Source organism: Phascolarctos cinereus, unplaced genomic scaffold (genome assembly GCF_003287225.1).
Source record: "Phascolarctos cinereus isolate Bilbo 61053 unplaced genomic scaffold, phaCin_HiC Scaffold_726;HRSCAF=1367, whole genome shotgun sequence".
Taxonomy (NCBI): Eukaryota; Metazoa; Chordata; class Mammalia; order Diprotodontia; family Phascolarctidae; genus Phascolarctos; species Phascolarctos cinereus.
This window is the reverse complement of record NW_027556098.1, coordinates 427,686,589-427,702,555: the sequence shown is the minus strand read 5'-3', so window position 1 is coordinate 427,702,555 and position 15,967 is coordinate 427,686,589. Positions and strand designations below refer to the sequence as shown.

The following is a 15,967-nucleotide window of genomic DNA, read 5'->3' as shown; positions in this document are numbered from 1 at the left end:
AGAAGCCTGATAGTAAGATAAACAACGTTACAGATTTAAAACATAAACCAAAATTGCCGGTGAAATGACTGCAATGCGTTTCTGAATTATCTTCCATAGAAAAACCACTTCCTCCTGTCCATTTGACACTCTGGACTGATTACATTCAGAGTAGAAGAAGGTAATTCTGAGCCGATTACACTTAATTCTTATTCTCACAGCTCCTAAAGGCATCACCTTAATGCCAGATTTTAAGCATATTTTGCATTAAGGACTGATCAACCCATAGAGGGTCAAACATCCCCATTATCCTCATGGGAGAACATAGCTGACTTTAAATGAGCCCACATTACAATTTAGATAAGAAGAAACCCAAGTCTGGATTTACAGTTACAAGTGGTGCAGAGAATCCCAATTTTCCCTAAGACCTTTTGTTGCAAGCTCCTCAAAGTAAAGGCAGGCACCCCTTTCTATTAGGCTGCTGCCCAAGTTTTATCCGGGCAAGCTTTCTGCACAGGGGGAGGACAGGATGAAGGCATGGGGGAGGAGGAGCTCTCAGAGATGACCAGCCTGGTGGGTGGTGGCCCAGGTGAAATAGGAGCCTTGGGTGGAGTTTGGAGGCCTGGGAGGAGTCTAGGGCAGAAGAGGGGTCATCCCAGTGAGGAAAGTCTCCACGTGATGGAGGGCAGGGCTTGGGAAGGAGAGGCAGGCAGGGTCCTGAGATCCTGGCCCTAGGTTTGATTGGAAGGGTCCATCCAGTAAGTACCAGGGCTGGCCAGGGTGGGCCTCTTGGGAGTAGGAGGCCCCTCCCTGAGTAGGCAGCCTGGAAGCCGGAACTTTTGGAGCTGAGATCATTTCATTCTGCTTTCCCTGGAGCTGAGGTCCCTTTGTCTTCCTTCCCGACAGCTGAGATCTCTGGTTAGCTCTGTGTGTGCAGGTCTCAGGTAGAGCTGAGCCAGACCTTCCCCTCCACTTCCTGCTTTCTGCTGGCTTCTCTTACCACTGAGTCTCATCCTCCTCTTTTGACCTCCAGGTAAGTGTCGGCTGGGTCTGCCTGGAGCACACCTCCTTTCCAGGCCTGGCTACTGGACAAGCTCCCTGCCCTTAACTCTTTTGCACACTCTCCATCATTTCCCAATGTCCAGAGTCACCCTCCCCGGACTTACCATTGGTTCACACTTTCCCAAACTTCAGACCTTGCCCATAGGGATCCAGGAGTCCTGTGTCAGACTTCCTGTCAGGACCCAGGTGTCTTGTCTCCCTGCCCCCAGCTTTTGGTTATAGATTGAGTTGTTCTGCCTTCAGACCAAGTCCTGGTAAGGATCCACAAATTCTGCCTGTCTTGAGGACCCACTTTGGGTGCAGGAACCAGATCTCTTCTGTGCCCCCTTATTTGGACCCGAGGCTCCTGGGCTGCTTCCCTCTCAGATCCCAGGCACTGGCTTCCCGTCCCCAATCTCCCATGAGGGATTCTAGGCTTAAGCTCTACCAGAGGGTCCCAGGAGTCCTCCCCAGCTCCTAGTTAGACCTCAGCACACAGCCATCCTGCTTTCCCAGGCTCAGTGTACACCTGGAGCCCTTCTGGCACTCAAGTGTCCCTGATCTCCCTGCCCCGAGCTGGATTAGAATGTCTCCCTTCCAGGCCCTACCTGTGCTCCCCTTCCCCAGGCCACCCGCATCTCCACCCCCTCTTCCTTCAGAGTCCTTAGGCCCCCTGTCACAGGGGTGAATGCCAGACTGGATTTTGTCTCTCAGCCTTAAGCTTCTCCTGGTCATTCCTGATGGCTTCACCCCAGAGCTCTCCCCCATCCCCAACCTTCCCTCCCTCCTAGGTCAAGCAGTCAGTTTGTTGTCTAGATAATGTGAGTGTGTTAGTTAGAGAGAGGGAGTGCAGGGAGGGCAGAGGACCAACTGGAGGGAGATCCCTGATTTGGGAGCCGTTGGGGCTCTGACTGGTCTCATCCCATGTGGGATCCCAAGCCGCTTCTGCCTCCTGGGTCTCTGAAGAAGAATGGAGGAGGGGAGTGGGGTGGAAGAGAAGGAATAAGAGAAGGTGGGAACCATCTTCATTTCCAAACCTTTGGGCTCCCTCTTTTTGTTGGTTGGAGTCTCTGTCCTGAGGGCAGGGGCAGGGTCTTTGTATCTCTTTGGGACCTCACCCTACATAAATCCCTGTAGGCCATCCTTCTGCCCTGGAAGAGAAGGGAAGACCTCTTCCTGTCTGGGATCCTTCAGCCAAGCAGGGAGCCTGGAGCCAGAGAGAATGGCCCCTGGGATGCTCAGTCCCCCAGCCCAGGTGAGTGCAGTCTGTCCTCAGAGCAACATCAGGCAAGGAGACCATTTCTACAGACTTGGAGGGTTGTCTATGAAGCTGGCAGTCTCTCTCATCTATGGATCATTTCTTTACAAAAATAGACACCCCTCCCCATCCTAATTGCTGCCCTCCCCCCCCTTTTTTTCAGTTATCCCTCATTACAAGAGACTGACAAAAAACTCCACTTCACTCTCATCATCTCTATTCTGTACATCCCAGATCTTTGCTCTCTTTAGGCCTGCCTAGCATGGCACACCTCCCCCCCAACACACACACAACTTCTCCCACCTCCCCTTTGTTTCTTGTAGCCAAGCTCCCTTTGTAGCAACTGAGGATCCAGGAAACCCTTCACCCTGAGTCTTGTCTGTACAGGCCTGCAGCAGAGCCCTGAAGGAATTCTCTCATTTCTGAGTGGTTAGTATTGAGGTCATTAAGCACATCTGTCCTTTTATTTATCAGTTTATCATTGCTGAGCAAACATCTAGGCTGATCTCCTTTGGCGGGTCTCATGGTGGGCACTCTTTGGGGGGGAGACAGACTTTGTGGTCTGTTTGACCCCTTTCATGGTGTCATGCCATTGAGAACAGGAATTTGGTGAGAGAAAAGTCGCCAAGAAAAGGAAGTTAACGAGAGTGTTTTTTCTCAGTTGTCTGGGAAATTCTAGGACAAGGTCAAGCAGTGCATCCTTGTGGTAACTGAAGTGTACACAAAGCAACTTGATCTGAAAGAATAGCAGGATGGCTCAACTGGTAACGCACAAGAGAACGGCACTAACCTGGTAACTGAAGGAGAGTAACAGAGTAGATTGATCCCATTCAGCCTTAAGACACTGACCTTGGTCAGAAATCCCAAGTCAGTGCTGGAGGATTGATTTAATTCTTTCAGAAGATAAGAGAGGTAAAGAAAGGTAAAGGTAAATATAGAGAGAGGTAAAGAGGAAATGTAGTTTCCAAATATATCATAAATCTATTATTTTAAAGACATCAAAATGATTTTAAAAAGTGAAAAGTCAGTTTCTTTTGTTCATGATAGAGAATTGCTGGAAAGCAATGGAATATCTGGTAAAGTGAATGATCTCACCATGATGTCTGTGGAAGACATCACCTACCAAGCATATTGGCCAAACATGAGGTCTGCATGTTATGGTTAGAAACATGGATGCTCCCTCCCAAATGTCATAGTGCCTTCCCACCTGGCCAACCTGTCCTGCATGGCATCCCTCCGTCTGCCTCCAGCCATTCCCTGGGCTCTTGTTCTCCCAAGGTCCAGTCATCTGGGGATACATTCATGTCATTGATCTCATCAAGAAGCTACAATGTCTTTCTTATGAATTAGCTCTAATGCCAGCGCCAGTTAATAAAATATTACATTTTAAATAATTCACCATCACAGTACCTCATACTTCCACATGACTGTCAAAATGAATGCATATATGCCCTTAAGATATAAAAAGCCTGGGGCAGCTAGGTGACACAGTGGATAGAGCACTGGCCCTGGAGTCAGGAGGACCTGAGTTCAAATGTGATCTCAGACACATAATACTCATTAGCTGTGTGACTCTGGGCAAGTCGCTTTAATCCCAGTTGCCTCACATTAAAAAAAAAAAAAGAAATAAAAGAAATAAAAGCCATCATGAAGCCAAGATTTAAAATGTTTTAGCTATGACTCAACGCTCAGAGCTACCTCAAGCTCTCAGTATAACAATAGTTAGCTCCTTCAGTTGGATAGAAACATATCACTTAAACCACTGATTGTAGTCCAGATTCTGATTAATAACTCATGTTTGCATCTTGATAACAATTTATTCCGGGCTTTTAGGAAATGAACTAGATAATTCCTTTTCTATACTTTCTACTCATAGGACCACAGAATACATTTTATCCCCAGAATATATGTTTCTTGATAGCTTTTCACAAATTCTTCAGAGTTTTCTTAACATATCATTTATGCCAATTCTGATGAGGAAGAAATTTCACATCACCTTCTCTCTTTCTCCTCCAGAGATCCTCATAGGTCTCTGATACACCACATAACTTCTCTGATTCCACAGGGAGTAGCATTTCATAGTAAGACATTTCTCAACTTCATTCCAACTGAAAACATCAAATGCTTTTCTCAGTATTCCTCTGGGCTTTTCATGACTGTGGTTTCAAGTGTTGGGTCTGACTCTCATCAAGGTTGTGACCTTTGGGCAAATCCATTCTCTGTGCTGTGGTTTCCTTCTGTAAATTGATGACTGGATCATTGGACTGGATCATTTCTGAAGTGTGTTTCAAATCCTATAAGTTTTGATATTTTAGGAGCTGGTGACATTCAAGGATGTGGCTGTGGACTTCACCCCAGAGGAGTGGGGTCTGTTGGACCATGCTCAGAAAGAGCTGTACAAGACTGTCATGCTGGAGAATGCTCAGACCTTGCTCTCCCTGGGTAAGGGCCATTTTCTCTGGGAACTCTGAATCAGCCTTCTAAAGGACTGTTTTCATTCCCTCCCTAGTATGCAGAGTTTCAGGTGTTTATCTGTTCTTAGAAGGGCCAACGTGCCAGCCCTCTGAGTCCAAGAGACAAGGCCCTCCTGCTGCCTGGTTTTCCTAGGAGAGGTCTTTGTGTAATGGGATAGGGAGCTGGGAGTTGTGTCTACAGACTCTCTAAACATTGATCCTGCAGCATTTCCTTGAAGATGGATAATGAAGGGAATCCCCTTCCTCCCAAGGCCTCCCTTCCTCTTTGGGAAGGGTTTTGTCTTTAGAGTGTCTTCTTGTTAATAAGGACAAATGTGCAGCTCCTTGCCCCTGGTGTTAGTCCTAGAGCCCTTGGATACCAGGTGTGTCCTTGTTTTTCCCTCAGACATCGCCCAAATTCAAGTAGAGATGCCAGGAAAGAAAGGGAAGGGAATAAGTGTGAATGTCCATCTGCTGTGAGTCAGGCACTAGGCTAATGGCTTTCTTTGTGCATATTCTCCCATTTGATCCTCACAACAACGTTTTTATTTTGGTGCCACTATTATCTCCATTTGATAGTTGAGACCACTGAGGCAAACAGACTCAATGACTTGCCTGTGGGCACGCAGCTAGTAAGTTTCTAAGGCCAGATTTGAACTCAGGTCTTCCTGACTCCAGCCCAGGGCTCTCTCCTCTGTACTATCCCTAAGGACGATGAACTTGCAAGTTCCTCTCCATCCTCATGCCTAATTTATTCCCCATGCCCAGGACTTCCAGTTCCCAGAGAAGATTGGATCTTCCATTTGGAGCAAGAAGGCCTGAGGAACTCCTGTCCAGGTGAGTGAGGTGAAAGCTGGAATGTGGGGGCTGAGGTCCCAAGAAATTTCTTCATGTTGCAGTAAAGGGAATGCTAGACTTGGGGGTGGGAAGACCTGACTTGTTTATTGCTTTTCAGACACTTTTTAGCAGTGAGATCCTTGGCAAGTCACTGAACCTCTGAGCCTCAGTTTCCTCACCTGTAAAATGAAAAGGTTGAACAACCTGACCTTTCAGTTCCCTTCTAGTGATAAATCAGTGATCCTTAAGAAGTTTCTGTTGGGAATTTTAGAGTATGGAACTCTCCTGCAACTATCTAAAGAGGGCTGAGGCTGTCTACTATGAGCTCTTTCTTAGGCCTTCCTCAACCCAGTAAGCATTTATTAAGTGTCTGATATGTGGGAGGCCCTGTGCTAAGCACCGGGGATCTGAGGAGATGGAGCGCACAGGCTCATGGGAAAGATAACATGGACTCAATTATGTAAAGCCTATTATATGCATGCTCAGTTGGTGCCAGTCAAGAGGAGGAAGGTTAAGGGGGACTGGAAGAGTCTTGTGGTAGGAGATGGGGGTTGAGCTTGTACTTCAGAGAAGCCAGAGTGAGCATTCTAGGCATGAGCGCCAGCCAAGGAAATCCCATGGTGTTGGAGGATAGCGTGTCCCATTCATGGAACAGGAAGGAGGCTTCTGTCCTACTGGATGCTAGCATATGTGAAGGGGAGTCAAGGTGAAAGAAGACTAGAAAGGTAGAAGAGGGGCAGATGACGATGGGCCCTAACAGCTCAACAGAGGATCTTATCTTTGACCTTGATGGTAGGGAGCCACTGGAGTTTTTTGAGTAGTGAGTGACATGGTCAGGCAAGAGCTTTGGGAAGATGGCTTTGACGGCTGGTTGGAAGATTGAGTGACCTGGGAAGGGAAGCCGAACAGTCAGTTCTTGTAACACCTCAGGTGTTAGGCTATTGAGTCCAGATCCAAGAAAGGAGCAGTGTTGGGAAATGTGGGTGATTGGCAGTATAGTGCAAAAAGAAGAATGAGGATTGACAAAAGACCATTGGTTTTAGTGATTAGGAGATCATCAGTGACTCTGGAAAGAGCTATTTCAGCTGAATAATGAAGCTGGGAACCAGACTGCAGAGAGTTTTGAAGCAATCAAGAGGAAAGGAAGTGGTGACCCCAATTCCAGATGGCCATCTCCAGCTGTTAGCCAAGAAAGGGTTGGAAGACACAGGACAACCTCACATGGGGAGGAAAGGAGCAAGTGAGGTTTCTATGCATCATAGAGACACGGTTATATATGTGGGACTAGGCAAGGAGCCACTGGTCAGAGAGAGATTCAAAATCAGTGGAAAAACTGAGGATGATCCAGAAGGAAATCTGCTGGGGAAGAGGGTGGGATGGAGCAGGATCATTGATGTATTTACATGGGTTTACTTTGGCAAGCAGAAGAGTTTCTATTCATGTGAGACCAGGGCAAAGGAGGAAGAGGAGGCATCTGATATGTGCAAAATGAAGAGACAAAACAGCTTTAGGTGAAGGTCCCATTTTTCAGAGAAATATGAGGCCATGTTGTGGTGAGACAGTGTAGAGGTGGGGGTGGAACAAACACCATTGCTAGGTGGAGGAGGCATGAAAAGAATTGGAAAAGCTCTGTGGTGAGTGTTATAGGGAATCTTCTGGGGAATGGTCCAAAGATTGCCTTGCCACAGTGAGGGCCCAACTGAGAGTGTGTAACTGAAATTGTAGTGGACTCAGGCAGCCTAATTTTGTGATTTTCTCTGTCTCCCTTCATGAACACATGAATAGGAACAAAGGCCACTGCTTTACTTGGAAATAATTGTGGCAAAAGGTATCAACCTTCATCCTTTTCCTGGTCCCTATGGCCCAGTCTTTGACCCATTCTTAGAGAATCATGGGCCAGATTCATGTAGGTGACAGCCACCATAAGGCTGGGGAAATGGCAGGGAGAGACTCCCAGGTATCTCATGGCAGGACCATGAGCCTAGATGCCATTGTCTTCTTCAGTGTTGGGTCTGGTCAGGTGTCATCAGGGTTAGAACTGTACTAAGATAACTGCTTATGGGTGACAAGGTTCAGACAGAAATAGGGCTAAGGCCAAACCCCAAACCTCTCCAAATACTCCAAAAAAATGGCTCTAAACAAATTCTAAAGCAGTAGAATCCAGAAAAAGACAGTGTGAAACACATTTCCAGCTGAAGATAACCTGGATGGTTGATTGGAAAGGTCTATCGCATGGGGCAGGGAGAGGCGTGCAATTCAGTGTGGGCATGCAGGCAAAGCAGACCTGAGAGGACTGAATCACGGGTAGCTGTGGCAGTTTCCAGATTTTTCAACCCATGAATGCCAAAGATAACTTAGAAGGTCAGTGAGAAAAGTCTGTGACTGCGGTGAGAGAGAAGCGCAGGGTCCCAGCCCCATTCCCCAAGCTTGGCCCTGGGACAGTGGCTGCCTCTGGAGCTTCCAGCCCACAGACTGAGGGGGAATCAAGTGGCTAATCAGAGGGGGATTACAGGGATTTCTTTGCCTGTGCTGAGGCAGGAATCTCTTGCTTTGCCTGTGCTTGGATCTGGGTCACAGTTCTGGGTGGTGATCCTAGGGAGAGGAGGAGCACTGATGTGGTGGAGCTTGTGGTGGTGGTGCAGAGGGAATCCTCCTCACAGTTCCAAGGCAGAAAAAAATGCTTGTGTTCACTTATAGACTGGAGCACAGGCCAGGAAAGGACTAAACACCTCGTCCTTGATCATACCACCTTGGAATAACTAAAAATTTACAGGTCCCTAGAAATATCTCTGAAAACAGCTACACAAAACCCCCAAAGCTTGGGACAGTATATTCTCCACACTGGAAGCAGATCCCTACCTTAACAGAGAGTTTAAAACTCAAGTAATTGGCTGGGATCATAAGCAAACTGTGCAAAAAAAGTCAGACCATAGAATCTTTCTTTGGTGACAAAAAAGATCAAAATATACAACCAGAAGAAGATAACAAAGTCAAAGCTCCTACATCCAAAACCTCCAAGAAAAATATGAATCAGTACCAGGCCATGGAAGAGCTCAAAAGGGGTTTTGAGAAGCAAGTAAGAGAAGTAGAGGAAAAACTGGGAAGAGAAATGAAAGTGATGCAAGAAAATCATGAAAAACAAGTCAACAGCTGGCTAAAGGAGACCCCAAAAAATTGAAGAAAATAACACCTTAAAAAAAAGCCTAACCCACATGGCAAAGAAGTCCAAAAAGCCAGTGAGGAGAAGCATGCCTTAAAAAGCAATATTGACCAAATGGAAAGCTCACTGAAGAAAATACTTCCTTAAAAATTTGAACGGAGCGGTTGGAAGCTAGTGACTTTATGAGAAATCAAGACACTGTGAAATGAAACCAAAAGAATGAAAAAATAGAAAACAATGTGAAATATCTCTTTGGAAAAAAAACTGAGCATAAAGCACTGGCCCTGGATTCAGGAGGACCTGAGTTCAAATCTGACCTCAGACACATAACACTCACTAGCTGTGTGACCCTGGGAAGTCATTTAACCCTGTGGCCTAAACCAAAAAAAGAAAAACAAAAGAAAAACAACTGAACTGGAAAATAGATCCAGGAGAGATAATTTTTAAATTATTGGACTATCTGAAAGCTATGATCAAAAAAAGAGCCTAGACATTATCTTTCAAGAAATTATCAAAGAAAATTGCCCTGATATTCTAGAACCAGAGGGTGAAATAGAAATTGAAAGAATCCACCCATCACCTCCTGAAAGAGATGTCCAAAGGAAAACTCCTAGGAATATTCCAGAGTTCCCAGGTCAAGGAGAAAATATTGCAAGTAGCCAGAAAGAAACAATTCAACTCTTGTAGAAACACAATCAGGATAACACAGGATTTAGCAGCCTCTACTTTAAGGGGCTGCAGGGCTTGGAATATGATATTCTGGATGGCAAAGGAGATAGGATTACAGCCAAGAATCGCCTACTCAGCAAAACTGAGTATAATCCTTCAGGGGAAAAAATTGACATTCAGTGAAATAGAGAACTTTCAAGCATTCTTGATGAAAAGACCAGAGCTGAATAGAAAATTTGAATTTCAAATACAAGACTCAAGAGAAGCATGAAGAGGTAAATAGGAAAGAGAAATCATAAAGGACTTATTAAAGTTGAACTGTTTATATTTCTGCATGGAAAGATGATATTTGTAACTCAAGATAGGTTGATAGAGGGCACAGGGTGAATTGAAGATGAATGGGAGGTATCTGAAGAATAAAATTAAGGGGTGAGAGAGGATTATACTGGGAGAAGGAGAAAGGGAGAGTAGAATGGGGTAAATTATCTCACATAAAACAGACAAGAAAAGACTTTTACGGTGGAAGGGAAGTGGGGGAAGGTGAGAGGGAATCAGTGAATCTTATTCTCATAGGATTTGACTTAAGGAGAGAATAGCATACACACTCAATTGGGTATGGAAAGCTATCTTACCCTGCAGGAAAATGGGGGAAGGGGATAAGAGAGTGGGGAGATGATAGAGAGGAGAGCAGCTTGGGTGAGGGGTTAATCAGAAGCAAACACTTCTGAGGAGGGACGGGGTCAAAAGAAGGAATAGAACAAACGGGGGGCAGGATAGGATGAAGGGAAATTTAGTTCGTTTTCCACAGCATGACTACTATGGAAGTGTTTGGCATGACTACACAAGTATAACCTGTATTGAGTTGCCTGCCTTCTCAATGAGGGTGGGTGAGGAGGAAGGGAGAGAATTTGAAGCCTAAAGTTTTAAAAACATGTTAAAATTTTTTTTTCACAGGCCACTGAGAAATAAGATATACAGGCAATGGGGTATAGAAATCTATTCTGCCCTACAGGAAAATAGAAGAGGAAGGGGATAAGAGAAAGGGGGAGAGATAGAAGGGAGGGCAGATTAGGGGAAGGGGTGTTCAGAATGCACACTGTCTTGGAGTTGGGGGAGGGACAAGGTAGGGAGAAAATTTTGAACTCAAAATCTTGTGGAAGTGAATGTTGAAAACTAAAAATAAATAAATTAACAAATCTTGAAAAAGAAAAAGAAAAGAAATAGGACTAAAGTAAACACCTACATTTGACAACTAAGAGAGAGACCAAAATCCTAGGACTGAGGTAGTTAGGGCCTAATATCACCCTTGGGTCCAGTCTGTTAGTCAGTAAACAGAGATTAATTGACTACTGTGTTTTAGGCATGGTGCTAAGCCCTGGGGATACAAAGAGAGGCAAAAGACTCTTCCTGCTGTCAAGCAGTTCAAAATCCAAGATACAGATATAGAGATAGTTTGAGAATAAGCAACAGATCATGGAACTTACTCTTAGCTAATCAAGGCAAAGAAGAGTGTTTTGGTTTGGAAATACTTTAAGTTGAACAGGCACATGGCTGAATACAAAGAGAAAGGAGAATGGTGGTTCATAAAGGAGAATTGTCAAGGTGGAAAGAATCAAAATTATAATGACAATGATAATACCCAACAATTACATGGTGCCTACTGTGTGCCAAGAGCTTTACAAAAATTATCTCATTTGATCCTCAGAACAACCATGGACAGTAGGTGCTATTATTACCCTCATTTTACAGACCAACTGAGGCAAAGAAGTGCTGTGATTTTTACAGTGTCACAGAGGTAATGAATGTCTGAGGCTGAATTTGAACTCAAGTTGATCTGATCCCTGGCACGTTGCCCTGCCCACTGGGCTACCCAGCTGCTTCATGGTGGAAAATACATTTCTATTCTGGAGGATTCTTCAAATGGGAGAGATTAAAATAATGAGAGACTCTTCAGGTAGTGTTACAACCAGTCTTCCAGAAGGGCAGCTAGGTGGCACCATAGATAGAGCACCAGCCCTGGATCCAGGAGGACCTGAGTTCAAATCCAGCCTCAGACACAAAACACTTATTAGCTGTGTGACCCTGGGCAAGTCACTTAACCCCGTTGCCCAGTCAAAAACAAACAAACAAAAAAACCCCCAAAGCAACCAGTCGTCCAGGACTGGGATCAAAGGCAGACAAGGTCTGCTGAATGGTAGGGATCGTGCCATTTCAATTCTGTTCATTTCACACACCAGCAAGGTTATGCTTAAGATTCTGCAAGCTGGGCTTCAGCAATGTGTGAGCCGAGAATTCCCTGAAGAGCTGGTTCTCCCAGAGGGAGAGGAAATTACCTGAAGTATTACTTTGGCTGCAGCCCCTGAACTCTGGTGTGGTGTCCCATGGTTGTCATCCTCTTTAATGAAATTATTATTTGTTTCTATGATTTATTCTTTGACCCACTCATTGTTTAGGATTATTTAATTTCTAATCTATGTTTTCACAGTCTTATTGAATACATTTTAATTGCATTATGGTCTGAAAAGGATGCATTTAGTCTTTCTGCTTTTATGCATTTGGTTGTAAGGTTTTGATGCCCTAATTTATTGTCAGTTTTTGTGAAGGTGTCATGTATAGCTGAGAAAAAGGTATATTCCTTTCTACTCCCATTCAGTTTTCCCCGGAGATCTATCCTATGTAACTTTTTAAAAATTCTATTCATCTCTACTCATCTCTTCTTTATTTTATGGTTGCAGTTATCTAGTTCTGAGAGTGGAAAGTTGAGGTCTTCCATTAGTATAGTTTTAGCTTCTATTTCCTCCTATAACTCATTTATCTTTTCCTTGAATAATTTAGATACTATGCCTCTTGGTGTATACATGTTTATTATTGATATTACTTTGTGTATTGTATTTTTTTTTTCAAAATGTAGTTTTCCTGCTTATCTCTTTTATTTAGGTCTATTATGCTTCAGTGATGCAGTGTTTATTTTCTCAGAGGAAAAAAATGTATTTATAACAAAACTAGGCAATTATTAAAAGCTTAATGTATCATTAAAGAATTTTGAGCTCAAACCCCTTGGACTATCATCACCAACTCCCAAGAGATTCTTGATCCCCTAAATGGGAAGTGTTGCTAGAAGACTAATAGTGAAACATATTGTATACTTCCTAGAAGATGATGGTGGACTCTAGATTCAGTATGAGAAATAACATTTTTGGACATGGGAAATCCAAATTTTTTTAAAAACTATTTATTTCAAGTATTTTAGGTTTTCTGTTTTTCATTTAGGGAAGAGGCAAAAAATAAAATTTTAAAAAAGACATAATGGCAATCTTTAAAAAGTGATGGTCCAGAACAGAATCTAATATGCCACAGGTTAAAAAAAAACTAAGGTTGGCACTCATAATGGAATCTCATTTACAGCAACAAAAAATAATTTGAAATGGGATCACCAGATAAATTACATTATGATTAAAATATGATAAATAGTGAAATAATATGAATATTTTGTATATTGCAGCAAATGGCATAAAACCCATAGATATGAATTCATTTTACAAAAAGGTGGATATAACTCTGAAAATTTTTACAGGACAATTGAAAAGAGTAAATCTTTTTCTCAAGTTGGCATGAAATTTAGAAAGAATGACTGTGCAATGAAGCATCAAAACTGGTCTGTATGGAATAGAATAAAATTGTCATTAATAAGATGCATTTGAAGAAAGGATTGAAAATGAAACAGAGCATTTGTCTAGTGCAGTGGACAGAGCACACTCAGTCACCAGGTTTGAGATCGACTCTTAGCTGCTGGGACTTGGGTCAGGTCACTCAGTCACTCAGAGCTCATAGCCTGAGTTGTGAAGTATAAGGAGAATGCTAGCCCTGTCTTTGTCTCTGGCTTGTTGTGAGGATCCAATGCAATTGTTTGTGGAGCTCTTTGTTAATTAAATCATCTTATGGGGATGAGCTAATAGCATTTTCAAATGGTTGATCCTGCCCACTTAAATTTGAAGACTCTTCTTTTTGATTGGGTAATTGAATGTTATTCAGTTTTCTTTCTGCCAATGGAAGGAAGAGTATATATTTATGTGTGTGTATGTGTGTGTTTCCACCAGATGCAGAGACCGGCTTTGATGTGAAGAGGATGAATACAAATCTGAAAATGACCTCATGGAATGACTGTTCTCATTATAGTGAATGCAGCGATTATCTTGTGAACATCAGAGAACCCATATTGTCGAGAAACAATGTGAACGCACTCAACATGGAAAAGCTTTCAGAAAGAGTTCTAGTGTTGCTAACTCTAAGAGAACCACACTGAAGAGAAACCTCCTGAGTGTCATGAATGTGGTAAAACTTTTAGGGACAACTATTCCCTTATTGCACATCAGAAGTCCACACTGGAGAGAAACCTTACGAGTGTCTTCAATGTGGTAAAGCTTTTAGTGCCCACTCTTCTTTTATTAAACATCAGAAAATCCACACTGGAGGGAAACCTTCTGAATGGAATCAATGTAGACAGGCTTTTAGGTGCAGCTCCCATATTTCTCCACATAAGAGAATCCACAGTGGAGAGAAACCTTCTGAATGTAATCAGTGTGGAAAGACTTTCAGATACAAATCAAATCTTGCTAAACACCAGAGAATCCACAGTGGAGAGAAACCTTATGAATGTAATCAATGTGGAAAGACTTTCAGATACCACTCCAGTCTTGGTCCACATAAGAGAATCCACAGTGGAGAAAAACCTTATGAATGTAATCAATGTGGAAAGACTTTCAGAGGAAGTTCTGGTTTTTCTGCACATAAGACAATCCACACTGGAGAGAGACCTTATGAATGTAATCAATGTGGAAAGGCTTTCAGATGCCGCTCCAATTTTGCTGCACATCAGAGAATCCACAGTGGAGGGAAACCTTATGAATGTAATCAATGTGGGAAGGCTTTCACACACCATTTCCAACTTGCTCTTCATCAGAGAATCCATACTGGAGAGAAACCTTATGAATGTAATGAATGTGGAAAGACTTTTAGACACAACTCCAGTTTTGCTGCACATCAGAGAATCCACACTGGTGAGAAACCTTACAAATGTAATAAGTGTGGAAAGACTTTCAGAGACAACTCCAGTTTTGCTAAACATCAGAGAATCCACAGTGGAGAGAAACCTTATGAATGTAATCAGTGTGGAAAGGCTTTCCATAGAAACTCCAAGCTTCGTCTACATCAGAGAATCCACAGCAAAGAGAAACCTTATGAATGTAATCAGTGTGGAAAGGCTTTTACAGAGCAGTGGTATCTTGTTAAACATCAGAAAAGCCACACTGGAAAGAAACCTTATGAATGTAATCAATGTGGAAAGACTTTCAGTCGCAGTTCCTGGTTTGCTGCACATAAGAGAATCCACAGTGGAAAGAAACCTTATGAATGTAATCAGTGCGGAAAGACTTTCAAAGACAAGTCAAATTTTGCTAAACATCAGAGAATCCACAGTGGAGAGAAACCCTATGAATGTAATCAGTGTGGAAAGGCCTTCAGAGACAAGTCAAATTTTGCTGCACATAAGAGAATCCACACTGGAGAGAAACCTTATGAATGCAATCAGTGCGGAAAGGCTTTCAGATGTAGCTCCAGTTTTTGTGCACATAAGAGAAGCCACACTGGAGAGAAACCTTATGAATGTAACCAGTGTGGAAAGACTTTCAGATACAGCTCCAGGTTTGCTGAACATAAGAGAATCCACAGTAGAGAGAAACCTTATGAGTGTAATCAGTGTGGAAAGACTTTCGAATACAAATCGAATTTTGCTAAACATCAGAGAATCCACAGTGGAGAAAAACCTTATGAATGTAATCAGTGTGGAAGGGCTTTCAGAGACAAGTCAAATTTTTCTGAACATCAGAGAATCCACACTGGAGAGAAACCTTATGAATGTAATCAATGTGGAAAGACATTCAGAGGAAGTTCCGGTTTTTCTGCACATAAGAGAATCCACACTGGTGAGAAACCTTATGAGTGTCGGGAATGTGGCAAGGCCTTTAGTGTGCACAATTATCTTATTAAACATAAGAAAATCCATACAAGAGAAGTCTTATGAATGTAATCAATGTAGAAAGACATTCAGAGCAAGCTCTAGTTTTGCTGAACATCAGAGAATCCTCACTGGAGAGAAACATTATCAATGTAATCAAAGTGAAAAGGCTTTCACACAGTGCTCCGCTTCTACTCGTCATCAGAGAATCCACACTTGAGAGAAACCTTATAAATGTGGGAAGACTTTCAGACACAACTCCAATAATATTGCACATATGAGATCTGAGACTCTTTAATAAAGTGCCTTTGGCTCAAAGCTTGGCCTCAATCTCTTTTATTGTAGGATCAATAATATTAATCCCCACATACCTCTTTCTGCAGTACAGATCTCATTAGACATCACAAATTTCAGCCCTGAAAATGAATTGAATTTTTCTCTGAAATCCTAAGGTTTCTCATGACTCCCCTATGATATTCCATGGCATTCGTATGCCATAACTTCTTTAGCCACTCCCCAGTGATTGGGCACTCATTTTGTCTCATGTTAACTGGCAC

At 43.0% G+C, this 15,967-nt stretch overlaps 2 protein-coding genes across 2 annotated transcripts in view; both read left to right on the top strand.

Moving 5' to 3' along the window:
- LOC144454148 (uncharacterized) overlaps positions 1-15,728 on the top strand; it is a 34,074-nt gene extending 18,346 nt beyond the window's left edge. Inside the window, 3 exon segments of the mRNA XM_078146451.1 lie at positions 13,701-13,772; positions 13,940-15,460; positions 15,462-15,728. Of these exon segments, the coding sequence (XP_078002577.1) occupies positions 13,701-13,772; positions 13,940-15,460; positions 15,462-15,630 (1,762 nt within the window). The 3' untranslated portion in view covers positions 15,631-15,728.
- LOC110197872 (zinc finger protein 557-like) lies at positions 667-13,703 on the top strand. The gene is made up of 5 exons (XM_020971925.2): positions 667-1,012; positions 2,158-2,275; positions 4,594-4,720; positions 5,500-5,568; positions 13,495-13,703. Exons 2-5 carry the CDS (start codon positions 2,243-2,245, stop codon positions 13,698-13,700), a joined length of 435 nt encoding a protein of 144 aa, XP_020827584.1. The 5' UTR covers positions 667-1,012; positions 2,158-2,242; the 3' UTR covers positions 13,701-13,703.
- Positions 15,729-15,967: the final 239 nt, after the last annotated feature.